We start from the raw sequence: 27757 nt of genomic DNA, 5'->3' as shown, positions 1-27757 counted from the left end.
ATTTTGATAAACGAAAAGGTTTTAACACCTTTAACAAAATAAATTTCTATCATATTTTTGGTTTGGGAAGACAGTAAAACAGCTGTAGTCTACTGACCTCAAAACACTGAAACGATAATAAGGCTTTAGCATAATCAAGAAAAAGTTATATTCTGCCTTTAGTATGTTATTATTACTATTATTTTTATCTTTATCACTTTCATTATTGTTAATAATCAAAATATCTAGACTTTTATATAAAGCAAATCTGAAACCCAGGTTGCAAGTTGTACACAACTCCATAAACCAGAATACTTATATTCAAAAAACAGTTCCAAGAGGTGAAATAAAATAAAAATTATTCCAGTATCTTTTTTCATAAGATTGAAATACATCATTCTTTGTCAAACCACTCCTCATTCATTGTCTGCTCCTCCTCAAATTCCATTATCTAGAATTACAAACTTTTTTCTAAATCCAATTATTAAAGCCTCTCGATATTCAGCTTCAAAGAACTCTACTGTAATAAATCTATATTGGCATAAAATATGAAGTAACCAGGATGTTTTCCTCACTAACAGGAATGAATAATTGTCTTAATTCCTATAGTGAAAATTGAAAAACGAAAGCAAACTGTCTTTAAAAATAATTGTCACAGTACAGGGAAAACTTTTTTGGAGATAAACAATAGCAAAAGACACACCCCTCTTAAATATTAAATATGAAAGAAGTGAAATACCTAGGCTATTATAAAGCAATAAATATAATTTTTCTTGACTTATTAGAAAGAATGTCTGATATAAAAGACTATGGGGTCTGAAAACACCGCAAGATAAACGTCTGGGGAACTTTTTGCGCAAGAAAATAACATCTTTTCCAAATATTAAAACTAGAAACGACAAAATTCGAAATGCCTACTTGACCAACAAAAGTGAATAATGCTATTCATCATCAGTAAATTTACTAACGTACTGAAAAGCTTACAAATAATCAGGACATCCCAAGTAAATAGTATGCACCTTTATAAGTAAAACAACTCACTGAAAATACTAAAAATGGAATTTTGTATTTCAATTAACAGAGAGCATTTTGGAACCTAAGTAAACAACATAGATAAGAAGTTTTAACAGAATGGAAGACTGACTGTTGGCAAAGGAAAGAATATATCATTATTATTATCTTGATTTACCGCTATCAGTTTAACTAGCGGGGTTTCAGTGTCGAAATCATCCTCACGCAACTTTTGAGCCCTGAAGTAAACCTATGACGTTAAAGAACTTTCACGAAACGAGAAAACCTCGCATGAAATATGTTAATTCCTTCAGAATAATTAATTTGGCTGGTATGTAGCAGCAGTTGCAAATGTTCTAATGGGAGGAAGACAATTTTTTCCCTAAAGAATTGTTTATTTGGATAAAATTCTGAAATCACCTTTTTTTCTAGTTGTATCACTTCACACGCAGGACATTTTTTCCTAATATGCAAACCAGAGTAAACTGATATTACATTTTATGATGCTACTTTCTTCCATTAATTCGAAAACCTAAAAGGGCAAACTTAATTTGCCTACTTAGAAACTGATCAGCAGATTTCCATTGTGAAAAAATGCTGCACAATTTAGACATCATGTTGTAAAGTGAACCTGACATTGTCATAATCGTCATCTTTGGAGAAGTTACGCCTGTCATCATTGTTGTAATCACAAACCTCGACATCAACATCACTTGAATCATCCCTATTGTCAACGTTTTTATCATGAAATTCGCTAACATAATTCCCAGAATCTTTTCCTTTATTATTGGTTCAACCATCACCTTCGTCAGCATAATCACCGAAATCATCTCCATCATCGTCATCATTTTTATCGCTGCCATCGTCATCATCATCATCATTGTCATTGCTGTCATCTTCACTGTCGTCATCCCCACACCAGGCATTGAATTTTTCATTCCTGCCGAGTAAAGAAGGACTTGTTGAATAAAGCGCCGACAGCGCAAAAGACCAGAAGAGATCATTTTATAAAACAAGACATTAATATATACTGTATATTTAAATTTCTGGCTCACATTAGGACCGATCCCCAGGCTATCAAATGAGAGGTCAGGACATTACCAATTAACCCACCCAGGTCACAAAAGAAGTTGGAACCTAAGTACCCCAGTGCCTGAGGTTTTTTCTCGGGCCTGCTGCCGCCTGATATACTGGCAAAGTTTCCCAACTTTCCGATTTCCTGCTGAGTCGGTAAGTTGTGTAAAAGTTCCTGTTATGCTAGACGGCTGCCTCCCAGGTCAATATGTAACGTCCTGGCCTCTCATTTAAAAGAATGGGGTTCATTCCTGATGTCACTTAGAAATTTATATCTGATACACGTGCTCATGTTCATTAGTTTATATATATATATATATATATATATATATATATTTATATATATATATATATATATATATATATATATATATATATATATATATATATATATATATATATATATGAATATATATATATATATATATATATATATATATATATATATATATATATATATATATATATATATATATATATATATATATATATATATATTTAGAAAATTATATATATATTATATATATTCCGTATTTAGAAAATTCGTCCCTTACCCGTTAGCACTAGGAAATCAAATTTAATGTCGGTTGGAGGGGACTCCACTGGAGAGGGTGAACTTATGTAGGCCTACCCCCATATTGCCTGATTTTGGGGGGGGACCATGCCGACCCCTTAGCCCCAGCATCGTATGATTTTGGGGGGGGGGGAGAAATCCGTTAGGGACAGAAGGGCTAGCTAGGACCGTAATTGGGCTGCTATGCTGACCCTAGTAGCCTTAGCCATTTTGAATATAAAAGTTAATATATACTTATTTTTTCTTGGTTCTATCTAATATCATTATTCATATTTTTATGTTCATATTTTAACGCTGAATTTTAGTAGTATATCATCATTCACTTATTCATTATCACTCATATCATTAATTTGTATATTTCACCTTCATTACGGCACTGAATAATCCTGATGGTTTCCGGCGCTTGGTCTTCAAGACTTAAATTTCACAATCAATCAATCATAGGACCTATTTCCATTCGACCTTTCTGCCGGCTGAAATTGCGTTTCAAATCGACCGAAGTACTGGGGCACCAAGCTTGAAACCAAATGGGAGACGCATCGCGCCCTGCCAGGACATGCTCTACCAAAGGGACCAAGTGCACACATTGTTAATGCAGTCCTGTTGCTATTCACACTGGCAAGGTGAGACTTCTGTGGCCGAAATTTGTCTTTTGCAAGTGAGCTCCATGCACAGATGCAATAAGGTAAGTCTGAAGTAGCAATTTACTGCCAGTAATCTTTCTCTTCTCGTGAATTTCTCTCCATTTTCAGTATTTCCAACTTTTCATTCTCCTAAAACAAAGCCCCTTTGCTTTCCACAGCCTAGCATGCACATTTGGCCCTCATGACTTGTCCCAAGCTCAAATTAAATTAGTATTAGAGCATTCCAACCATAGTGTTACCAGGTGCTAATTAAATCTAATTGATAAATTCCTCCATCGTGCATAAGTAACTTCATGTGAGAGAAAGTCATTTGATTTGAATGCTAACCTGGGATTCTCTTCCAGAATCCTGTTATCTGGCTCTTTGAGTGGTCTGCCCCTACCCTCGTGAACCAAATAGCCTTAGACATTTAACTGCCACCTTGCTACGTGCAAGAGTCTTCTGATTCAGCTGTCCAGGGGTGCTGGACACAGTTCCCCTTTGCAAACATGTTGCGCTAACTACCCAAAACCATTCAACAAGTCTCAACAGCCATAAATTCATTTGCATGTCAAACTATTTCAGGGCTGTAGCCCTTTCAGATTCCGTTATTTGCTATGCACTGTCTCACTTTTATTGCACATTGTATGTGCCTTGCTTGCTGCTCAGTCAGCCTTTCATATTAATTTCCTGATTGCTCAATTTATAAATAAATTCAGTTTAAAGTCATTGACTGGTTTTAAAGGCAACCTCCACTTCTCTGGTTACTTAGATGTGATATCAAGGTAAGTCACTTTATTCATTACATTTATCGCTTATATTCTGAGAGCTAGGTGTTGGCCCTTAAGGCAGTTAAAAAAAATCCAGTTACATTCTTCCAACCGGCCTCAGAATATAACAATGTATAACAAATATATATATATATATATATATATATATATATATATATATATATATATATATATATGTGTGTGTGTGTGTGTGTGTGTGTGTGTGTGTATAACTGGAACCTTAAAACCACCAGAAAACCAGATCCTTTAGGGCAGGGTTCTTAACCTTTCGATGATTCCAGACCCCCAGTGGATTGTCCACAATAACAATAAACAACCACTGTTACACCGACGACATGGTTCTGATTTCCCCATCAGTGCAAGAGGTCTCCAGCAACTAATCGACACTTGCCGCAGATATGCAGAGGAGTTTAATAGCCTGTACAACGAAACCTAGACCCAGAGCATGTCGCTGCTCCTGAGATCGCCTAAGCATAATATTGCAGAACCACAAATTTTCCTCGGAAATCATCGTCTGGAATTCGTGCATGAATTTCCGAACTTTGGGCCACGTCGTCACATACGATTTAAAAGATACGACAGACACAGAGCAGAGGCATCGTCAACTATGTGCAACTGGCAACATGATTGTAAGGAGGTTTGTCTTTTGACACCGAAACACAAAACTGCTACCCTTCCACTCGTACTGCTACTGCATAAATGGGTGTTCCCTTTGGATGAACTATACCCGAGAGGCCATGAGACGTATCACTGTTTTTCGCAATGACATTCTGAGACGCCACACCAACACACCTGGCTACCATGCCACGCAGATGTTCATAGAAAACTGCCTGGATAATTTAAAAATCACTGTTGGGCGAACAATTTCCAGTCTGATCACCCGACTGGGAAACAGCAGCAACTCGCTTATCGAAAGCATCATAAACAGGAGGCTATAAGGAGATCTAAAATGTGGGAAAGATGGGAAAATGAGACGCCTGTTCCATAAATGACACTATATTCCTTCATACAAGGTTGGCCTGAATTGCTGTGTACACTTATTTTCTATTTTTGGAATTATTAAGTGTTACCTGCAGCTATTATTATTATTATTATTATTATTATTATTATTATTATTATTATTATTATTATTATTATTATTATTATTATTATTATTATTATTATTATTATTATTATTATTATTATTATTATTTGCCTTTTTCACATTTCGTATTTAGCATTCTGAGCCTGACTTCTGTAACCGCCTAAGGTCCGTCGCAGGAAATCAATTGTCTGCAATCTGTTTTTTAATTGTTATCATTTTTAATATTTTTACTATTGTTCGCAATACTATGACTGTCATTACCATTATTGTGAATACTATTTTTACTACAGCTTCAGCGACTGTGTGGATATTACCGATATCAATTTTATCATTTTGTCTAGTCTTTACTTTGTATATTCAATATATATGGCCCTGAGCTGAAATAAAGAATATATATATATATATATATATATATATATATATATATATATATATATATATATATATATATATATATATATATATATATATATATATATATATATATATATATATATATATATATATATATATATATATATATATATATATATATATATATATATATATATATATATATATATATATATATATATATATATATATATATATATATATATATATATATAACTGAATCACGAAAATATGGAACATGATGAATATATAAGTAAAGATAAAATCCACGAAGAAAACGGAAACACTGGAGAGCTGTGAGGCCTTTCGACGCTATGTCCTTTACTTAGCAGACTGAAGAAATATAAAAGTGTTTACAAAGAAAGCTCATATAAATGACAGATGGGAATTATAAAGGAAACATATGTACCTGGAATCAAATACAATTGAAGAATTAGTAGAACTGCCAAAACAGGATTAAATATTTAAGAGGTTTTTACAAAGGACTAGGATCAACCGTTCAGGAGCAGGGACAGGACAATTAAAAGATTATACAGGTTCGTGACTGACCACCTAAAAAGTTTTTAGTACAACACAATAATTATTATTTTTTTTTTTGTAAACAATAATAACCTTTTGCAAGATGAACATTTTTACAAATAAAAAAAATTATATTAAACATACGGATATATAGAAAATATATATCAAGTAGCTAACTTGTAATTAAGTCAGTGATTTTATCTTTTAGGTCATTCTTGAACATTTTTCTAATACAGGGGTCCAAATAATACATGCCAGGGCTAAGATTAAAATTACAACTGGAGGTAAGCTGGATAATAGCGGACTCCAATAGATTTCTTGAAGAGAAGCAAAACTTTAACTTGAGAAAAAAGACAAAATACTAACAAGTAAACTCACCATTCGATATCGTATAAGCATCCGGTCAACGCCCTGGCCTTTGCACTAAATCGTTGGAGCACGGCTTTGCCGGCTGGTCGAATCTTCGCTGGTAACCAGACAGCGTATGTCACTGTAATACCTTGCAAGTTACCGAGAAGTCTATCGATACCCTCTTCGTTCAGGAAGCACCGAGGGAACCCTATGTTAAAGAATGATCTGTTGATAAAGAGAATAGAAAAGAAATTAAAACGAGAATAATGAAAGGTGGCGCATAGCATTAAGGATATGGCAATAACTAGACTGTTAGTCTAACTCACTATGCAGTCAAGGAAAGCAAGGATATCAGTATTGTCATTTTAGGACTGTGCAGTTTGATTCTGAAGAGCAGACACAGACATTTACTTAAGCATAAGCATGCATTCATATGCACATGTGTATGCAATACAAAATTATACGAATGCTAAATACAACGGCGAAAATGTGTTCAGTTACATTAATCCCTAAATTATTGTTGAGAATATTTTTCTCCTGCTTTTTACTTTTTAGTGAGTATTTTATGTATTTCACAAATTTGACTGAAATTGTTTGTTTTTATTGACTCAATATTCGGCTGTTCGTCTGTTTAAAAGAAATCCATGTAAGAGGTGCATCTATTACTATGTGTGTCCTTAGGCAAAGAATGTAATCAAAAAGGGATGCAGGTTCGATTCCTGCTACCGGACTTGAGAATTGCTTCGTATATCTTGCATTTGGATCTAAGGCTTTGTAGTGACAAGCGTATCCAAAAATTATGAAGAATTCGAGAAGTTAAGAGGGCATTGGGGCTATTACAATTACATACGTATCTGGTAAAGCGTGATATGTTGATGGTGCTTCCCTGCTGGTGCAGTCATTGCTCTCTCTCTCTCTCTCTCTCTCTCTCTCTCTCTCTCTCTCTCTCTCTCTCTCTCTCTCTGTAACATATATGAAAATATATTATTTCCGAGGTAGAGCGAATTGGATATTAAAGGACGTTTGTAGCTTGCTGACTGAATATGAATCACGGTGATGTGAAAAAAAAGTCATATATATATATATATATATATATATATATATATATATATATATATATATATATATATATATATATATATATGTATATATATATATATATATATATATATATATATATATATATATATATATATATATATATATATATATATATATATATATATATATATATATATATATATATAGAGAGAGAGAGAGAGAGAGAGAGAGAGAGAGAGAGAGAGAGAGAGAGAGCGAGAGAGCGAGAGCAATGAACACAAAAGCAGGGAAGCACCATCAACATATCAGTAAGGACACCAAAGCAAAACCCGGAACAGCATCTTACAGAATTTTATTTCTTTAAAATTAAAGACCCTATAACAACAAGCCTTCAGCCCAATCTGATCTATAAATGGCGGTGTAGTGGTTTTGATGCCACTTACGTTGGAAAAACTACCAGATCAGCTTGGATGAGATGGTTTGAACACCTAGGTAAGTCATATTGTACAGGCAATTATCTTTCAAGGCCTAGTTACAATGCAATTAGAGAACACAGCGAGGGGACCGGTCACCCTTTACATATTGATGATTTTTCTGTTTTAACCACTGCTCAGTTTGCTACAAACCTCGACATTTTAGAAGTTCTATACTCCACGGAGACAAAGCCTTCTTTGGCTAGAAATATGGCTGTAAACTCACTTTGTGTTTTTAGTCTGCGTTTTACTGGTTTGTATATTGACTAGTGTATTTATTACGCCTTTATACCTTCCGTTTTTGTGACTTAAATTTTGTATTTTGATTTATTTAATTTGGTTTTATTCATTTATTTATTTTAATTAGATATTTTAAGCGTATTCTTATAATTTTTGTAGTAATTTTGCTCTATTATGTTGAATTTTATTATAAGAATTGTAATGTCTTCATTTTAATTTTGTAGATTGATAACTAGTGAAAGTACTGCTTGAAACATATCCCAATAAAGTTATGTAAAATGTTGTTCGGGTTTTGGGTATTTGGTGTATATATGTATATATATATATATACATATATATATATATATATATATATATATATATATATATGTATATATATATATATATATATATATATATATATATATATATATATATATATATATATATATATATATATATATATATATATATATATATATATATCAGTATGGACATAAGGCCAAAACCGGAACAACATTTTACATAACTTTATTGGGATATGTTTCAAGCAGTACTTTCACTCGTTATCAATCTACAAAATTAAAATGAAGACATTACAATTTTCTTATAATAAAATTCAACATAATAGAGCAAAATTACTATAAAAATTATAAGAATACTATCTAATTAAAATAAATAAATGAATAAAACCAAATTAAAAAATCAAAATAATTAAAATTTAAATAAACAGAATAAAACCAAATTAAATAAATATAAATATATAAAATTTAATATATAAATATAGATATATATATATATATACATATATATATATATATATATATATATATATATATATATATATATATATATATATATATATATATATATATATATATATACACACATACATACAAACAGATAGATAGACAGATATGAAAGAAAAAGGCCAATAAACACACTATTTTCACTATAAAACCACATATTTTGATTAAGAAACTTTTTGTAATCCAAATCATTGATGGATATGGACTGCTGGTAAATGACGAGAGTATTTATAACGGCGACGTTGGTAGTCAGAAGGCCCTGTGATAGAATGGACTTAGTCCGGTGTTGTTCGGTCTTCGTTAGCGCCCACCTTTTCGAGTCTGGTGGGCCTGACCGCTGGAACACCTGCTTGAGAGTGGGCCTTAAGATTAACTCGTCGGGAAAATCGGATTTCCAGTGTACTCCTGACAGAGTCATGCTGTTAGTTTGACTGGTGGTCACGAATTCCAGAATTTTCTTTCGTATAGTCAACTACTTTTGAAAAACAGTTCGGCCCCACTCTAGTTATGGTATGATCAGTATTCCTCATATGTACAAAAATCTCCGCGCTCTCTGAAGCGTATCGTACTGGTCTTTTAGCTCTATTACTCTCTGTGAGATGGATTTACCTGTCTCCCCAACGCATATTCAATGACAGTTACTGCATGGAATCTTGTAGACTCTGGAGTCTGGCTGGTTTCTTTTTGAATACACATCACTGAGTGAACTGTCGATGGATTCGGGATGATGGAAAATAAATGGGTTGTAAGAAAAGTCATAATTAGCCACGTGTTACAAGTAATCGGCTATCGTGGCGGAGGAGGGTTGATAACGATCCTAAGCACAAAACCTGAATTCGGCAGGCATACGTTCAGCAGAGTCGATATTAACTCAGTGTTTAAAAGTCACTTTATATCGTTGTTTCTAAAGCAGTCAGCGGTTCGAATCTCACTGGTGGTGAGTTACTCGTCGATTATAATTCCCTTTAGGTGTATTGGATTCCAGAGGTATAGTGAACTAGATATTTGATGATATTTGTGAATATATATATATATATATATATATATATATATATATATATATATATATATATATATATATATATATATATATATATATATATATATATGCATGTGTGTGTTCGTGTGTGTAATCGTTACAATTCATTCCAATGAGCTTTGTAATATTAGGGAGTACAGTAATTCTACTCATTTCTGTGTATAGATGCCTCTATTTCAAACGAGGAATGTATTAGTCGACTGCATCAATCTTTTCTCCCTTGAAATCAACAAAAGGTATATGAATGAATTACTTAGTTCACAGCTTGAAATAAATGGTGTTAATTTGTGTCTCTCCTGTAGAATGACGGACCTACCTGCGTCCGTCCTGCGGCTGGAGTCCTAAAAGGATGTTCTTGACATTATCAAGTGTTTCTTCTTTGACGTCCAGGATATTCACGCCGACCCTTTGAATCCTTCCAGAAGGGATTGGGTGTAGTATGCTGCTCAAGTTGGCTCCGAGATGAACACCTGGAGAGGGACACAGAACAGCTTAAGAAGACAATACAATTTGAGGGGTGAGAAAATTAAACGTTCATTTACAACTGCCGGACAAAATCAAATGAAGTCAGTGTTAAGTACAACAGCGTAAAGGTAAGCGATTAAATGAAATGGGAAAGAAAGTCTCAGCGAAAATACATAATAAAATTATATATATATAAATATATATATATATATATATATATATATATATATATATATATATATATATATATATATATATATATATATATATATATATATATACTGTATGTTACCCCATCTGTGAAATTGCCCATTTCATGAAATGGGCAGAAAGCCTGTCCACTTCATGAAATGAGCAATTTCATGCACGAATCCCAAAAACATGTGCATAACTAGTTGTTAATCAGGAAATAGTGATCTTGAAGTCTACTATTAACAGTAACATTAACACCTTTAATATTATATTTAAGACATTTCCAAGGTAGCTGGTATAACCCATGCAAGCTTTGGCCATGGTTGAACAAATAGAGAGTTGTTCTTCCTTGTGGTCTACTGAATTGCCATCCTGGAGAGAGGAAAGACTGGACAGACGCTTAAAAGAGAAGACTACAACATTTTCAACACTTTTCAGACTGTTTCCTTTGGTGAAACAGAAAAGGTTAAAAAGAACAATGGAAAATATATGACAACCAAAGAATCAGTCACGAGAATTATCCAAGAAGCCCACGTTAACGCTGGCCATGGTGATGAAAAGAAGACTTACATGAAAGTCAGTGAACAATATGGCAGCATTCCAAGATCAACTGTGTCATAATATAGCCTCCATTGTGAGCGCTGTGTTGAAAAACGCTGTAGAAAGGGAACAACAGCGGGAGTTGTGGTCAGGCCACATTAAGATCTCTTACTGATCTTAATGAAAGAGGACAAGTGGATCTGGTGGACATGCAAACTATGAGAGATGGGAGTTATTGCTTTATTCTGCACTATATGGAGTACATGACCAAATTTCATGTCATTCGTCCCCTGAAATCAAAGACAGCAGCTGAGGTTGCCAATTATGAGCTTCTTTTCATCTTCTTGGATATACGTGCACCCCACATCCTTCAGTCCGACAATGGCCGTGAATTTACAGCTGCATTTATCCAAGAACTTACCTCACTGTGGCCTGAACTTGTCTAAGTGAATGGGCATCCTGGGCACCCCGAGAGCCAGGGATCTATTGAAAGAGGTAATGGGGTATGAAACTCAAGCTCATGGCGTGGGTGAGAGACAATAATTGTGCTAAATGGAGTTATGGTGTCCGTTTTGTCCAGGGGGCCACGAACAGTTCATCATGAAGCAATCAAGATGACTCACTGTGAAGCAATCACCGGCAACAAGCCACGATGTGGTCTCAAGTCAGTTTTACCAGATGCATTTATCAAGAGAATATCATCTGGTATTGAAGAAGAAGAACTTGAAAGGCTTATAGAAGTAGTTCCAGAGCCTGTTTTGAACGATATAGTCGCAGTTGCCAAAAACTTCGTTCAGGATGACCCAATTTCGGTAGATCCTGAATGTGAACGTGAAGCACATCCAGTTACAGAAACTCAGCAGCAACCTGCTTTAGATCAAGACAATCTCTCAGCTGAAGAACTGCATTCAGCAAAACGGGCAAGATAAGAAGCTCAGCGTGGTCCTCAACATCAAGCTCTATGAATGTCAGCACGCAGCACAAGATCACTGTTAGCAGTTGGTGTTGGAGACAATGTGTCTGTGTCTGTGTCTCAATTTGACCGCAGCAAAGGAGATCCCCCAAACATAGTAGGTGTTGTATTAGCAGCTGAAGGCAAAGGATATGTGATTGACACAAGTTTATCAAAGGTAAACTTGCCAGAAATCAGTTTGAATTTGTTCAATATAAAGGTCTTGTGCCGGAAAATATCCCCCCAGAACAGATAAGTATTCGTGAACAAGTTTGAGCAGAAAGTGTGTGTGTTGGACAAGGATACCGGAGATGTCATTGCGGGAGCGACTGCTTGTCTAAGAGGTGCTCTTGTTTGAAAGCTGGCCTTCCATGCAACATTGCTTGTCTAAGCCACAAATCCTGTGACACTATTGACCAATGAATGTAGTAAATTTGCTTGCTTGTATGTGAATTTTGTCTTTATTTTTAATTATTAAAGCAACTACTTTTAAAAAATCTCTTTATTTTTTCCTTCTTAAATATTTAGATTTTCTGCTGTACTAAAATCTAAGTACCATAGATATGCTTTCGCTCATCATGGCAGCACATTTCATGAAATAAGCAAGGGTTCATTCCCATTTCATGAAATGAGCAAGGGTTCATTCCCATTTCATGAAATGAGCAGGCCTTTTGCCCGTTTCGTGAACTGGGCAAGCGGTTTGTCCATTTCAGGAAAAGGGCAATTTCACAGATTGGGTGTAACATATATATATATATATATATATATATATATATATATATATATATATATATATATATATATATATATATATATATATATATATATATATATATATATATATATATGATTATTATCACTTTTGTACGTGATTCATTTATCACACATTACCACAGGTGAAAAATAAGAAACGGGGTGTAGGTCCTGACCGGTTTCGACTTTATTTCCAAGCCATTGACGAAGGACTGATACAGAGTATGAGACATCACAAATATATATACTACAAGAATAGTACTGACGAACATACACAACCGTTAGAGACTCCATATCCCTACTCAGGCCGGTGTCGAGGTAGGAGTGGCCTTTAAAACTCATTTGGCTAAAAATCACAATAGACTCTCAGGGGACATTGCTGATAAACAGACCATACCCCACCTCAGATCCACACCTGACAGGTGTCATGGAGGCGGAGTTTGGAAACTCATTAACATTACTACCCTCGTACTGTGTTTACAAATATGATAATCCTATTTTCATACATCTCTACTGCCTACCTTAAAGTTTAAACAATTTACAAATTTCTTTTGATATTAAAGGATCAAGTTTATACATCCCTTGACTGATATTCATATTATGGTTGTAACTTTCTTTTATGAAGCTAGATTCAATGATGTTCCTTTCCAGTGCATTATTAGAATATACAATCCTTTTGCCCTTCCCAGTTGATAGCATGATTGTTCTCACTAACATGTACAAATATACCACTGTTCCCTTGTGCATATCTCACACATTTCTTATGCTGTTCAATTCTTTTTCCAGTGCTTTCCCGGTTTGGCCAATATAAAAGTTGTCACAAGACTTACACGGAATTTTATATACACACCCTTTAGTATTGTCTGGGAGTTCTTGATAAGTACATTTTTCATTGTTGTATTGTTCTTAAATGCGACATTAACACCAAAATTCTTAAGAAGATGAGGATATCTTTCATATTATTATTATAAGGCAAAACAAGCAAATTTTTTGTGTTGTAAGGTTCTTTCTGGTTTTGATACATAGTCTTTTTGCGTCAAATGCACTGTTTAATACACTATCAGGATATTTCAATTTCTTGCCTGCATTCCTAATCATATCTATTTCATCATCAATATATTCAGGGCTACATACCCGTAATGCTCTTAAAAACATAGATGAAAACACTGACTTTTTAACCTTATTGCTTTGTCCAGAATAGAAATGCACATAGGAAGAAATATTAGTGGGTTTTCTATACACACTATATTTAAACCCACTACTATTTCTTCGTATGAGGACATCCAAAAACGGTAAGCACCCATCATTTTCCATTTCCATCGTGAATTTAATTGATGGTACTAATTGATTTAACTTGGCAAAAAAAGTTTTTTACATCTTGGTTCCCTGGCCATACACAAATTATGTCGTCAACATACCTAAACCATGTTACATTACGTGGGATTATGTTGTTTAATATCTTCTTTTCAAAAATTCCATATATAAGTTACTTAACACTGGGGATAGAGGGTTTCCCATTGCCATACCAAAATTTTGTGAGTAAAATTTACCATTAAATTCAAATTTACAATCTTTTATACATAATTTAATCAGTTCAATTAAAGTACTTTTAGAGAATGGGATATCCAGCTGTGTGTTCTCTAACAGTTCAGATAAAAACGCCATCAGATCATCTATTGGCACCTTTGTGAATAGTGATACAACATCAAAACTTACAAGCCTGGATTCACTGTTAATCTCTACACTATTTAGTTTATTTATCAGGTCCACATTATTCTTGATATTTGCATTTGAGATGGTACCTACTAATGGGTTGAGAATATCTACTAAGTACTTCTGCTAGCTTGTATGATGCGGAACCAACTGAACTGATAATTGGTCTGGCAGGAAAGTTTGCTTTGTGAGTTTTTATTGTACCATACATGTATGGTAGCGATGGAGAGGTCACACACAACTTCTTTATAAGGCTTTCGTTACCTTTTAACAGGTTTTTCACTTTCTTATTGAAACCACTATTCACATTGTCTATCGGGTTCTTATTTAATTCTTTATATGTGTTATCATCACCTAAAAGATTTTGCATTTTTTCTATATATTCACTTTTATTTAAAATTACAAGGGCGCCTGATTTATCTGCTTTTGTCATGTGTATATTTTTATCTTTTTTCAGTTCATTAATAGCAACCATAAATCTTTTGGGGACGTTTGTGGTGTCTGATTTTTCATACTTCCATAAATCACTCCCTTAACCATGTTCACTTCTTCATTCGTTAAATCACTATATTTTCCAAATTACACAGTCCTTTAGTTATTTCCACACTGTTCCTTCCGCCAGGAGATAAAGCAAAGTTTAAACCGTAGCCTAAGACACTAGTTACATTTCTATCCAGCTGTTTGTTTGATAAGTTGACGACACATTCATGATTGGCGTTGTTGGTCCAAGGGCTTCTTTCAATCAACAGTTTCATTTTATTATCGTGTTTCCGTTTCAGTTTCCGATACACTTGATTCCTCATCTTCACATGACAATATTCACGTAGGGAATCTCTCCAATCTGGTGGTATTGAGGCTTCAAAATGTCGTCTTTTTCTCGTAAGATCTTCAAAATTCTTTTTGGTTTCCAATGTTTTGATGTTGATATGTTTTTCCAATATGGCACGTTGTATTTCACCGAAGGGTTGGTCTTCTAATTTCAGCAAGGAATTGGTTATGAACGATCTTGGTATCACTTGTTCATCCCGACATTCACGTAATATTTCTTCCTATGTGCATTTCTATTCTGGACAAAGCAATAAGGTTAAAAAGTCAGTGTTTTCATCTATGTTTTAAGAGCATTACGGGTATGTAGCCCTGAATATATTGATGATGAAATAGATATGATTAGGAATGCAGGCAAGAAATTGAAATATCCTGATAGTGTATTAAACAGTGCATTTGACGCGGCAAAAAGACTATGTATCAAAACCAGAAAGAACCTTACAACACAAAAAATTTGCTTGTTTTGCCTTATAATAATAATATGAAAGATATCCTCATCTTCTTAAGAATTTTGGTGTTAATGTCGCATTTAAGAACAATACAACAATGAAAAATGTACTTATCAAGAACTCCCCAGACAATACTAAAGGGTGTGTATATAAAATTCCGTGTAAGTCTTGTGACAACTTTTATATTGGCCAAACCGGGGAAAGCACTGGAAAAAGAATTGAACAGCATAAGAAATGTGTGAGATATGCACAAGGGAACAGTGGTATATTTGTACATGTTAGTGAGAACAATCATGCTATCAACTGGGAAGGGGCAAAAAGGATTGTATATTCTAATAATGCACTGGAAAGGAACATCATTGAATCTAGCTTCATAAAAGAAAGTTACAACCATAATATGAATATCAGTCAAGGGATGTATAAACTTGATCCTTTAATATCAAAAGAAATTTGTAAATTGTTTAAACTTTAAGGTAGGCAGTAGAGATGTATGAAAATAGGATTATCATATTTGTAAACACAGTATTGAGGGTAGTAATGTTAATGAGTTTCCAAACTCCGCCTCCATGACACCTGTCAGGTGTGGATCTGAGGTGGGGTATGGTCTGTTTATCAGCAATGTCCCCTGAGAGTCTATTGTGATTTTTAGCCAAATGAGTTTTAAAGGCCACTCCTACCTCGACACCGGCCTGAGTAGGGATATGGAGTCTCTAACGGTTGTGTATGTTCGTCAGTACTATTCTTGTAGTATATATATTTGTGATGTCTCATACTCTGTATCAGTCCTTCGTCAATGGCTTGAAATAAAGTCGAAACCGGTCAGGACCTACACCCCGTTTCTTATTTTTCACCTGTGGTAATGTGATAAATGAATCACGTACAAAAGTGATAATAATCATCAATGGATACCACGCGCTCCTTCCGATCTTTCTGTGTTCTTTTCCCCATCTTGGAATATGCCGTCAGAGAATTTGCCGACGCCCTCACTCAAGCTCATACCAACAAGGAACACCTGCGGTTTTTACGTGAATGTCGGGATGAACAAGTGATACCAAGATCGTTCATAACCAATTCCTTGCTGAAATTAGAAGACCAACCCTTCGGTGAAATACAACGTGCCATATTGGAAAAACATATCAACATCAAAACATTGGAAACCAAAAGAATTTTGAAGATCTTACGAGAAAAAGACGACATTTTGAAGCCTCAATACCACCAGATTGGAGAGATTCCTACGTGAATATTGTCATGTGAAGATGAGGAATCAAGTGTATCGGAAACTGAAACGGAAACACGATAATAAATGAAACTGTTGATTGAAAGAAGCCCTTGGACCAACAACGCCAATCATGAATGTGTCGTCAACTTATCAAACAAACAGCTGGATAGAAATGTAACTAGTGCCTTAGGCTACGGTTTAAACTTTGCTTTATCTCCTGGCGGAAGGAACAGTGTGGAAATAACTAAAGGACTGTGTAATTTGGAAAAATATAGTGATTTAACGAATGAAGAAGTGAACATGGTTAAGGGAGTGATTTATGGAAGTATGAAAAATCAGACACCACAAACGTCCCCAAAAGATTTATGGTTGCTATTAATGAACTGAAAAAGATAAAAATATACACATGACAAAAGCAGATAAATCATTTGCCCTTGTAATTTTAAATAAAAGTGAATATATAGAAAAATGCAAAATCTTTTAGGTGATGATAACACATATAAAGAATTAAATAAGAACCCGATAGACAATGTGAATAGTGGTTTCAATAAGAAAGTGAAAAACCTGTTAAAAGGTAACGAAAGCCTTATAAAGAAGTTGTGTGTGACCTCTCCATCGCTACCATACATGTATGGTACAATAAAAACTCACAAAGCAAACTTTCCTGCCAGACCAATTATCAGTTCAGTTGGTTCCGCATCATACAAGCTAGCGAAGTACTTAGTAGATATTCTCAACCCATTAGTAGGTACCATCTCAAATGCAAATATCAAGAATAATGTGGACCTGATAAATAAACTAAATAGTGTAGAGATTAACAGTGAATCCAGGCTTGTAAGTTTTGATGTTGTATCACTATTCACAAAGGTGCCAATAGATGATCTGATGGCGTTTTTATCTGAACTGTTAGAGAACACACAGCTGGATATCCCATTCTCTAAAAGTACTTTAATTGAACTGATTAAATTATGTATAAAAGATTGTAAATTTGAATTTAATGGTAAATTTTACTCACAAAATTTTGGTATGGCAATGGAAACCCTCTATCCCCAGTGTTAAGTAACTTATATATGGAATTTTTTGAAAAGAAGATATTAAACAACATAATCCCACGTAATGTAACATGGTTTAGGTATGTTGACGACATAATTTGTGTATGGCCAGGAACCAAGATGTAAAAAACTTTTTGCCAAGTTAAATCAATTAGTACCATCAATTAAATTCACGATGGAAATGGAAAATGATGGGTGCTTACCGTTTTGGATGTCCTCATACGAAGAAATAGTAGTGGGTTTAAATATAGTGTGTATAGAAAACCCACTAATATTTCTTCCTATGTGCATTTCTATTCTGGACAAAGCAATAAGGTTAAAAGTCAGTGTTTTCATCTATGTTTTTAAGAGCATTACGGGTATGTAGCCCTGAATATATTGATGATGAAATAGATATGATTAGGAATGCAGGCAAGAAATTGAAATATCCTGATAGTGTATTAAACAGTGCATTTGACGCGGCAAAAAGACTATGTATCAAAACCAGAAAGAACCTTACAACACAAAAAATTTGCTTGTTTTATTTTATAATAATAATATGAAAGATATCCTCATCTTCTTAAGAATTTTGGTGTTAATGTCGCATTTAAGAACAATACAACAATGAAAATGTACTTATCAAGAACTCCCCAGACAATACTAAAGGGTGTGTATATAAAATTCCGTGTAAGTCTTGTGACAACTTTTATATTGGCCAAACCGGGAAAGCACTGGAAAAAGAATTGAACAGCATAAGAAATGTGTGAGATATGCACAAGGGAACAGTGGTATATTTGTACATGTTAGTGAGAACAATCATGCTATCAACTGGGAAGGGGCAAAAGGATTGTATATTCTAATAATGCACTGAAAGGAACATCATTGAATCTAGCTTCATAAAAGAAAGTTACAACCATAATATGAATATCAGTCAAGGGATGTATAAACTTGATCCTTTAATATCAAAAGAAATTTGTAAATTGTTTAAACTTTAAGGTAGGCAGTAGAGATGTATGAAAATAGGATTATCATATTTGTAAACACAGTACGAGGGTAGTAATGTTAATGAGTTTCCAAACTCCGCCTCCATGACACCTGTCAGGTGTGGATCTGAGGTGGGTATGGTCTGTTTATCAGCAATGTCCCCTGAGAGTCTATTGTGATTTTTAGCCAAATGAGTTTTAAAGGCCACTCCTACCTCGACACCGGCCTGAGTAGGGATATGGAGTCTCTAACGGTTGTGTATGTTCGTCAGTACTATTCTTGTAGTATATATATTTGTGATGTCTCATACTCTGTATCAGTCCTTCGTCAATGGCTTGGAAATAAAGTCGAAACCGGTCAGGACCTACACCCCGTTTCTTATTTTTCACCTGTGGTAATGTGTGATATATATATATATATATATATATATATATATATATATATATATATATATATATATATATATATATATATATATGTAACGGCCATTTCTGAGCCTATACTTGATTTATGTCTCTGTTTTATGAACAGAGGTTTGATCTCGCTTATCCCGAGACATTGTGCGATAGCAGTAACGTGAGCCGGCATCGTAAGTTATATCTTTCCCTAACTAAAATCTAAGGACTACTGGAATGAGATACTAAGTACAAAACTAAAACCCTTTATTGACAAAAATCAACGAAAAATAACTTCTTAAAAATTACGAAAAATGAAATCCAATGTTTCACATAACTATCAGAAAATCTTCTAAGGAAATAATGCTCCAAAATCATAAACCCCCAATTACAGAAAATAACTCATCTGTCAAAACATGAACACGTCAATCAATTAAAACAGGTCATCTCAAATGTCATACCACTCTCATCCTCGTAGGAGGGAGAGAGGAAAAAGAATAGGAATGGAGTGGAACAGAAATACCTGTGAAAAAAGAAACGTCACATTAAAAATCATAAAATGTAAAAAATTGCAGAAATACATCTTCCACTGTCACAGGAGATACCGTGTGTTCACAGTTCTGAAAAACAAAGTCCAAAAACGTATATGAATTCTTACTCACTCTACAAGTCCTCTGGGACAGTCTCCATGTGAAAAATCACTCACATCTTCAGACACACATGAATCGGATCTCACAAGTCCAATTCGAACAACAGTTCCTCCCATTATATTCATTATGTAACGCACTAACGAACGTACTTTTGTATGACATCATTCGAGGTCAAAGTTCGGCAAGACACGCCTCTGTATTTCAAGGCGTCACGAAGTACACGTACACACCATACATTATTAAGAAGCATCCTTCAAAACCGGATTTTGTAACTGGTTCAGCTTCTAGAACGTTCTTTGCTGAAAACGCATTTCCCAGCCCGTGTCTTGTCACCAAGGTGGTTTCTTCGACCCTTGTGGTATGCGAATGTTTCAGCAGTTTCCTATCTGCTGCATATAGTGAAAATGGACCCTGCGAATAGCTGACCCAACTTTTCAAAGGTCACCTTCATGAGCCTTACATATATATATATATATATATATATATATATATATATATATATATATATATATATTATATATATATATATATATATATATATATATATATATATATATATATATATATATATATATATATATATATATATATATATATATATATATATATATATATATATATATATATATATATATATAATATATATATATATATATATATATATATATATATATATATATATATATATATATATATATATATATATATATATTATATATACTAATCACTAATATTGTTTTGCTATTCTGTTTGTATTTATTGCTGAATAACAAGAACATATTTAGAAAGGAACAGATAATGAAAAAAATAAGTAATAATCGGCTGTTTTGTTAATAGATAAGTGAACAAGAATATTCAGTCAAACAACAAAATTGCATTGAATGAGTGACAAAAATGAGGGCGAGAACTTTAACTAATGACTGAATAATTACTGAATAATCAGGAACGGCTTCTGGGACGCGGGGCCACTTACCTAATACTTCAAGGTCCTTTCTCCTGAGTTCAGAGTAGAGACAGTTCTCCAGTGTATGGAGGTCTAGGACCCTTACACGGAGAATTTCCATGCACTCTGGCACCTGGAGATTCTCCTTCCAGAGACCCCGGTAATCCCGACAACTGTTCAAAAGAGAATAGGCAAGACAACACTAATATTTCAGTTTTTCCTGACTTTGATGCGTGTTATTGATATCAGGGTTAATAACGCTGGTGTTGTTCTAACATCATCACTGTTACGGAGTCTGAATTGTTCTGAGGATAATGGATTTCGGAAAAGACCAAAATGAATGTTACCGCCAAATACAGTAAGAAGGAAAAGTAAATTATATCTATTGATGATAGTGGTGACGTCGGTGATTGGTGTTTGTGATGACAGATACATACACACACACACACACACACACACACACACACACACACATATATATATATATATATATATATATATATATATATATATATATATATATATATATATATATATATATATATATATATATATATATATATATATATATATATATATATATATATATATATATATATATATATATATATATATATATATATATATATATATATATATATATATATATATATATTATATTCTAAACACCACAGGGATGTAACGAAAAAAGTTTGTTAATTCTGGTCAGTTTCAGCTCTATTACTAAGGCATCTTCAGAGGACTGATACAAAGTGGTAGAAATTCAACATATATATTCTATCCAGATAGTACACACAAACATACAGACGGTTTGAAACCAAGTATTTACAGGTGTTTTGTAGTCGGAGTCCTACCCTCATTAACGACAGGTCAACTTTTACAAATCTGAATATCTTGTGAAACCCCGCTTCCCATTTTCCCGCTTCCCTTTTACTGGTCTTTCAACTACCTCCTTTGAAATTTCAATTTTTTTCTTATTTATTTTGAAATAAATGGATAAAGTTTATACCCGCCTTACCATTTTCAGGAGGATATCCCATAATGCTTTAGATGCATATGCTATTGGAATGAAATGATTAATGACAATACAGAAAAACTTACTTCTTCAGTAATTGTTGAATGGCATCTTTCTCTGATGAGGTTAGCATGACAGGACGTACACTGAGATGTTCCCTGAAAAGCACTTGATCTAGTAGAAGACTGTGCTTGTCAATTCCCCGAGCGAGGTCTTCTATTTCAGAGGGTCTCTCATTGAGGTCAATCTTAATCTTAATGCTTCCTTTTTTTCTAAGAGGTGGCTGCAGGGCTTTCAGTAATACTGAGTAGGACTCGAGTGAGAAGTCAGTGATTGTAGTGTTTTCATCAAACAGTTCATACCTCTCTGCTATCCATTTGGCTATTGTATCATTGCACTTGAGATTGTGCATGACTTTTAGCCAAGAGTTTTTATCCCTCAATCCTGTCTCCTCTAAGAGTTCCAGGGCCTCAATCACGATTTCGTTTGGTACTCTATCTGGATTAACCTGAAAAATACTCAGTGCAGTGATCAGTGTATTCTGATATTTTCCAAGAGATGAAGGGGTAGAACCATCTTGAAGGTTTTTAAAAATATCTCTCAGTGAGAGCTTTGCCTTTGATTGTGATCTCATTTCATCGAAGACTTTGGACTGTATGTGTGCTGGGAGGGATGTCTGAGATAATTCGTTGACCCATTTTGCTATTTCCCATGGATCACAGGAATGTCCTGTTACCTGTAAGTTGATGTGATAAGCCCCGAAGAATTCTTGAGTTGTTTTGTGAGGAAAACTATAATGCTTTCCTCTTGCAATATCTTCATTTAAGAAGGCGCCAGCCAACTCTTCGACTGGGAGTGCCAAATCATTACTAACCACTTTAAGTTTTTCATTGGCAGAATGGGGAAGAATGATGTCATCTTTTTGTAATCCTATGAGTGATTGCCTACTTAGATGCCAAAGAAAATGGTCAATTTTGTTATGTAAAACACTTTGCTCTAAAGCCTGTGTCGACTGATTCCTCTGCAAGCGTTCCTCTAATTTGGATTTGGACAAAGTGAAAATTTGCCAGTGGAGCTCAGCTTCAGTGGTTATACTGCTTACATCTTTCTCCAATTTCCAAAGAATTGTTACGAGACAGAGATTATAAGGAAACTTCCACACCTCACTCATTTTGTGTTGGGTTCTCTTGAGATATTTCAGCAATCCATCTATGCCCGGAAAAGTTTGAGAGCTTTTGTTAATTCCCATGTAATATTTTTGCACAAACTCCTCTGTCTTCTGCTTGGGTATTCCTTTAAGTCGAATTGCTATAATATCTGCATAGTCACATTTCACATGATTGTTAAATTTTTCCACAGCGTCAGGTCTGGTTGTAATAATAACAGTCAAGTTATGGGATTTCTTCAAGGTGAAAATATCTTTGACAAGATTGCATGATCTGGAATTTATTTCATCAAATCCATCTATGATTACCAAGCATTTAAGACCTAGAGTAATAGTCATAAGATCTTTATCTTTACACGACTTATGGAATTTTCCTAAGGAGGTCACTAAAAGTTCTTTAAATGATTCTATATGATCCCTGCATTCTACATGGAAAAGTAGATCAAAGGAATCAAGTCCTTTGATGGACCCAGTTTTCTTGAGCCAGTCAGAAATTATCTTCTTTACAATGGTTGTTTTACCCATTCCTGCCTGCCCCATGAGCAATAACAAATGACTAGGTTCATCATGCGGTGCATAATCTAGTATATCCTCAAGTAGAACTTTCTTGTTATTTTTGTCTTCTATTGCTATCTCTGTGTAAATATCATCAACAGGGACTTGGTGTTCAGAAAAAGGTTTAGTAATTTGGGAAATAGGGCTAAGGCATGTGAATTTTCCTAGATACTTTTCTAATACTGGTAAACCTTCAACTTTCACAAGGTCCATCATTTTAAGGAAGTTTAATGTTTCTGCATATTTCTCAAAGGTCTCTGGGCCAAGAGTTGCATTCCTGATTTCATCAATCCTGCATGTGAATACTACAAAATGTCTGTTCATTTCTTTCTTGCTGGTTCTTTTCATAGCACTATTAACACCACGAAGTACCATTTTCAAACCTTTCTGTATTTTCCTTGTGAGTTTACGGAGTTTCCTTATCATGATAAAGCACTGCTCCTTGTTTATCCTTTTAGTGTGAGCCAAATCATTCCTGGAATCCTTTAGAGCTGTGATAGAGCGTTCAGGATCCTCACCTTTCTTTGATGACCATTTTAGGTCATCTTTTTTAGCAAAGCCTCCGGACCACTGCAAAAGGACGTACATTAGTGTTATGTCCCAAGTCTCTTTTGGGTGGTCACTCTCCAAGTTCCCAATTTGGCTCTTGCTCAGTCTTTTTTCCAACTTTTTTATATCAGTTCCTTTATTACGGAGATAATCCCTGTAGTCAGTGGTCTGATTCCATTCTGGAGATACCCAAGTGAGAATACTGAAGAAAAGGGTTGTAATGACATCATCAAAAATTTTCCAGAGCCGGCACTTAGATATGACAAACTCGTCAATGTCTAGTAAAGAATTCATTCTGGAAAAAGAAAGCATGTTCATGAAAATAAGAATATTACTTGGCTACTAAAGCAGAAATATGTGGACTGCTGATAGGCTATATTTCATTACGTTCAAAACATGTATATCTTAGGTGTTTCTATAAACTATGTATACACACACACACACACACACACACACACACACACACACACATATATATATATATATATATATATATATATATATATATATATATATATATATATATATATAGATATAGAGTCCCCTATATAGTCTCTACAAGGATTCATCCGTTATTCATTTCCACGAGTGAATTTCTTCACACACTAACCTTTCAGTATCCGTGAATTTCAGTTCGTTGTGAAAGACTGTATGACACTGTCGCCTTTTCCCCGAGCAGAGATTCTTCTTTAATGAATTTAAGACAGAATTATTATTATCACAGGAAAGAAAAGAATTTTCAATGACAGCACACATTCTTTACATGACAAAACAATTCAAAGGAGATGCAGGTAGATTTTTCTGAGTTTTTCAGAGTTTTCCCAGGAAGCACAAGGTTGGTCAGCTAGTATGTATGTGTGTGTATGTATATATATATATATATATATATATATATATATATATATATATATATATATATATATATATATATATATATATATATATATATATATATATATATATATATATATATATATATATATATATATATATATATATATATATATATATATATATATATATATATATATATATATATACTGTATATATATATATATATGTGTGTGTGTGTGTATGTTTGTGTGGTTTTTTATTTATATATACATTATAAATGTTCAATTTTTGATCTCTCTTCCTTGCTTCTTAATCGAAAGATAAAAATTTACCTTGTTAAAGTAAGAAGGCAGATGATGTAGGCTTTTAGCATGCAAAGAAGCATGTAGGAAGCAGTTTTCAAATTAACGAGTGAGACTTTTAGCTTAGATGGTCACAGATAGATACATTTTTGCTAGGCCAAGCCTTAGTTATACTGTTCTTAAAACCAACTTTTCTCTACCCTGTGTAGTGGAGAGACTATTGACATTTCAGGTCAAGCCCTGGCTAGGCAGAGTTTTCAAGAAAACAGCGAGAAGCTGCCCCATCGTCACGAGACTCTAGACTCAGCTGCCACAGAGCACGGACATGTCCGTGTTCTCCAAGCACTCCTTTTTTCCCGCCTTTGTCAAAACGAGGAGAAAATTGTTATTCCAACGAACCAAGGAATCTTATGCAACTGATCACTGCATTAGCTAACCCAGTGGTAAGTCTGATATGACAATTACTCCCAGTTGTCTTTCCCTACGACTGAAACTCTCATTTTTCCTTGTTAAAATTTTCTCCACTTAAACAGTAACTGACTAAGAAATCCTAGTTAAACATATCCCATTTATGAAGTCCTCTATTAAATACAATTATTGTTGTCTAGTGAGGTCACATAACTTATCCTCCATGGTGTTAAAATTATTATCTTTTACATAAGAATCATCCCAAGGTGATTAAGTAATGACAAGTGAGAATTTCTGTAGTGCAAGATTGTTATCTGGATACATCTTTTTCCAGAATTGTGTACGCATTGGGCCTGAACAAAAATCTGCTCTCTTAAAGAAGAATCTGCATCATCAGTACCAAGAAGCCTCACTTCGACTTGCAGTAAATTGTCTTATGTTATAAGCATCTGAGAGGCACATAAATCTGTTGCGTTCATTCTATGTAGCATTCTATGTGGCATTAAGTAGGACTATTATCGTGAGCTGCTGTTAGCTTCTGTAAATAATCCATTTCATTTTATTTTAATTTTTGTTGAAATTAGTGTCCCAGTAAGTTTGCTGAATTCATTCATCTGGTTATGGAATAAATCTCTATTCTTCGTTAACTAGTGTTACCTGGCGACCTGACCTATTCAATATCTGTTATATAGAGTTAATTTTAGCTTTAATTGACAGAATTACGTGGGTCTTGGGTAAAGCATGGAAAAATAAATCCAATTAACTAATTATTAAACTCATTAGCCGAATGAACAACATAACAATATATATATATATATATATATATATATATATATATATATATATATATATATATATATATATATATATATATATATATATATATATATATATATATATATATATATATATATATATATATATATATATATATATATATATATATATATATAATGTATATATATATGTATATGTATATATACATATATATAATAGATACATACATACATATATATATATATATATATATATATATATATATATATATATATATATATATATATATATATACAATATTTTGTTTTTCATTGTTAACCAGCTTTTTGTTATTGCTTCATATTTTCTTACTATTTTCTTCACTTCATTGTTTAGGTTACTGATAGAGACGTTCAGGTAATGGGGTTCTTCCATTTCTTCAGTAATTATAGACGCGACAGCTGTTTCGTCAACCTATACGTATTGACATTTTCAAGCGTATTAATACAAAAGTGGAAACGCATGCGTTTTGTGCCATCATGAGGACGGAAAGGTAGTGCAGATATTGAAAGACTTAGATTTAAGTATCTACTTGAGATTATGGTGAAATATTGACAAAAATTAAGTGGTTGTGGTGAAATATTGACAAAAATTAAGTGTTTGCGGTGAAATATTGACAAAAATTAAGTGTTGTACAATGCAAATAATGTACAGATTATACATGAATTTATTCTAATTACACAAATGTTGAATTTCTATATATTTTTTTATTATGTGTTCGTATCCACGTGTTCGCGGTCTTGTCCCACGTGGTTAAAGGGCTGTCTCCTACAAGAGGGCAAGGATCTTTCTGCCTCGTGTTGGATGTTAAGGCTGGGGCGTTGTATGGCGATGCTGACTGCTTCTGCGATCAATAAACTGTTGTAGTTGTTTAAATGCGAGAGAAGAATGTCCTGATACATGTAAACGATCTGTAGTAAATGCATACATAAAGCGCGCCATAACACACTGTTCAACATGGAAGGCGACAAACATTAACAGAGTTCAACAGCTGCTCACAAACAATGGCTACCCAGATAATA

At 33.8% G+C, this 27757-nt stretch overlaps 1 protein-coding gene across 1 annotated transcript in view; it reads right to left on the bottom strand.

Moving 5' to 3' along the window:
* Positions 1–337: 337 nt before the first annotated feature.
* LOC136832842 (uncharacterized) overlaps positions 338–27757 on the bottom strand; it is a 36900-nt gene continuing 9480 nt past the window's right edge. The window contains exons 3-8 of the mRNA XM_067094500.1: positions 24986–25062; positions 22193–24670; positions 21122–21264; positions 10297–10450; positions 6427–6624; positions 338–1930 (exon numbers count right to left, since the gene is read on the bottom strand). Coding sequence (XP_066950601.1) covers positions 1783–1930; positions 6427–6624; positions 10297–10450; positions 21122–21264; positions 22193–24670; positions 24986–25062 — 3198 coding nt within the window. The 3' untranslated portion in view covers positions 338–1782. The remainder of the gene's footprint in view (positions 1931–6426; positions 6625–10296; positions 10451–21121; positions 21265–22192; positions 24671–24985; positions 25063–27757) is intronic.

This window comes from Macrobrachium rosenbergii, chromosome 50 (genome assembly GCF_040412425.1).
Source record: "Macrobrachium rosenbergii isolate ZJJX-2024 chromosome 50, ASM4041242v1, whole genome shotgun sequence".
Taxonomy (NCBI): domain Eukaryota; kingdom Metazoa; phylum Arthropoda; class Malacostraca; order Decapoda; family Palaemonidae; genus Macrobrachium; species Macrobrachium rosenbergii.
This window is presented reverse-complemented; position numbering and strand designations above follow the sequence as displayed.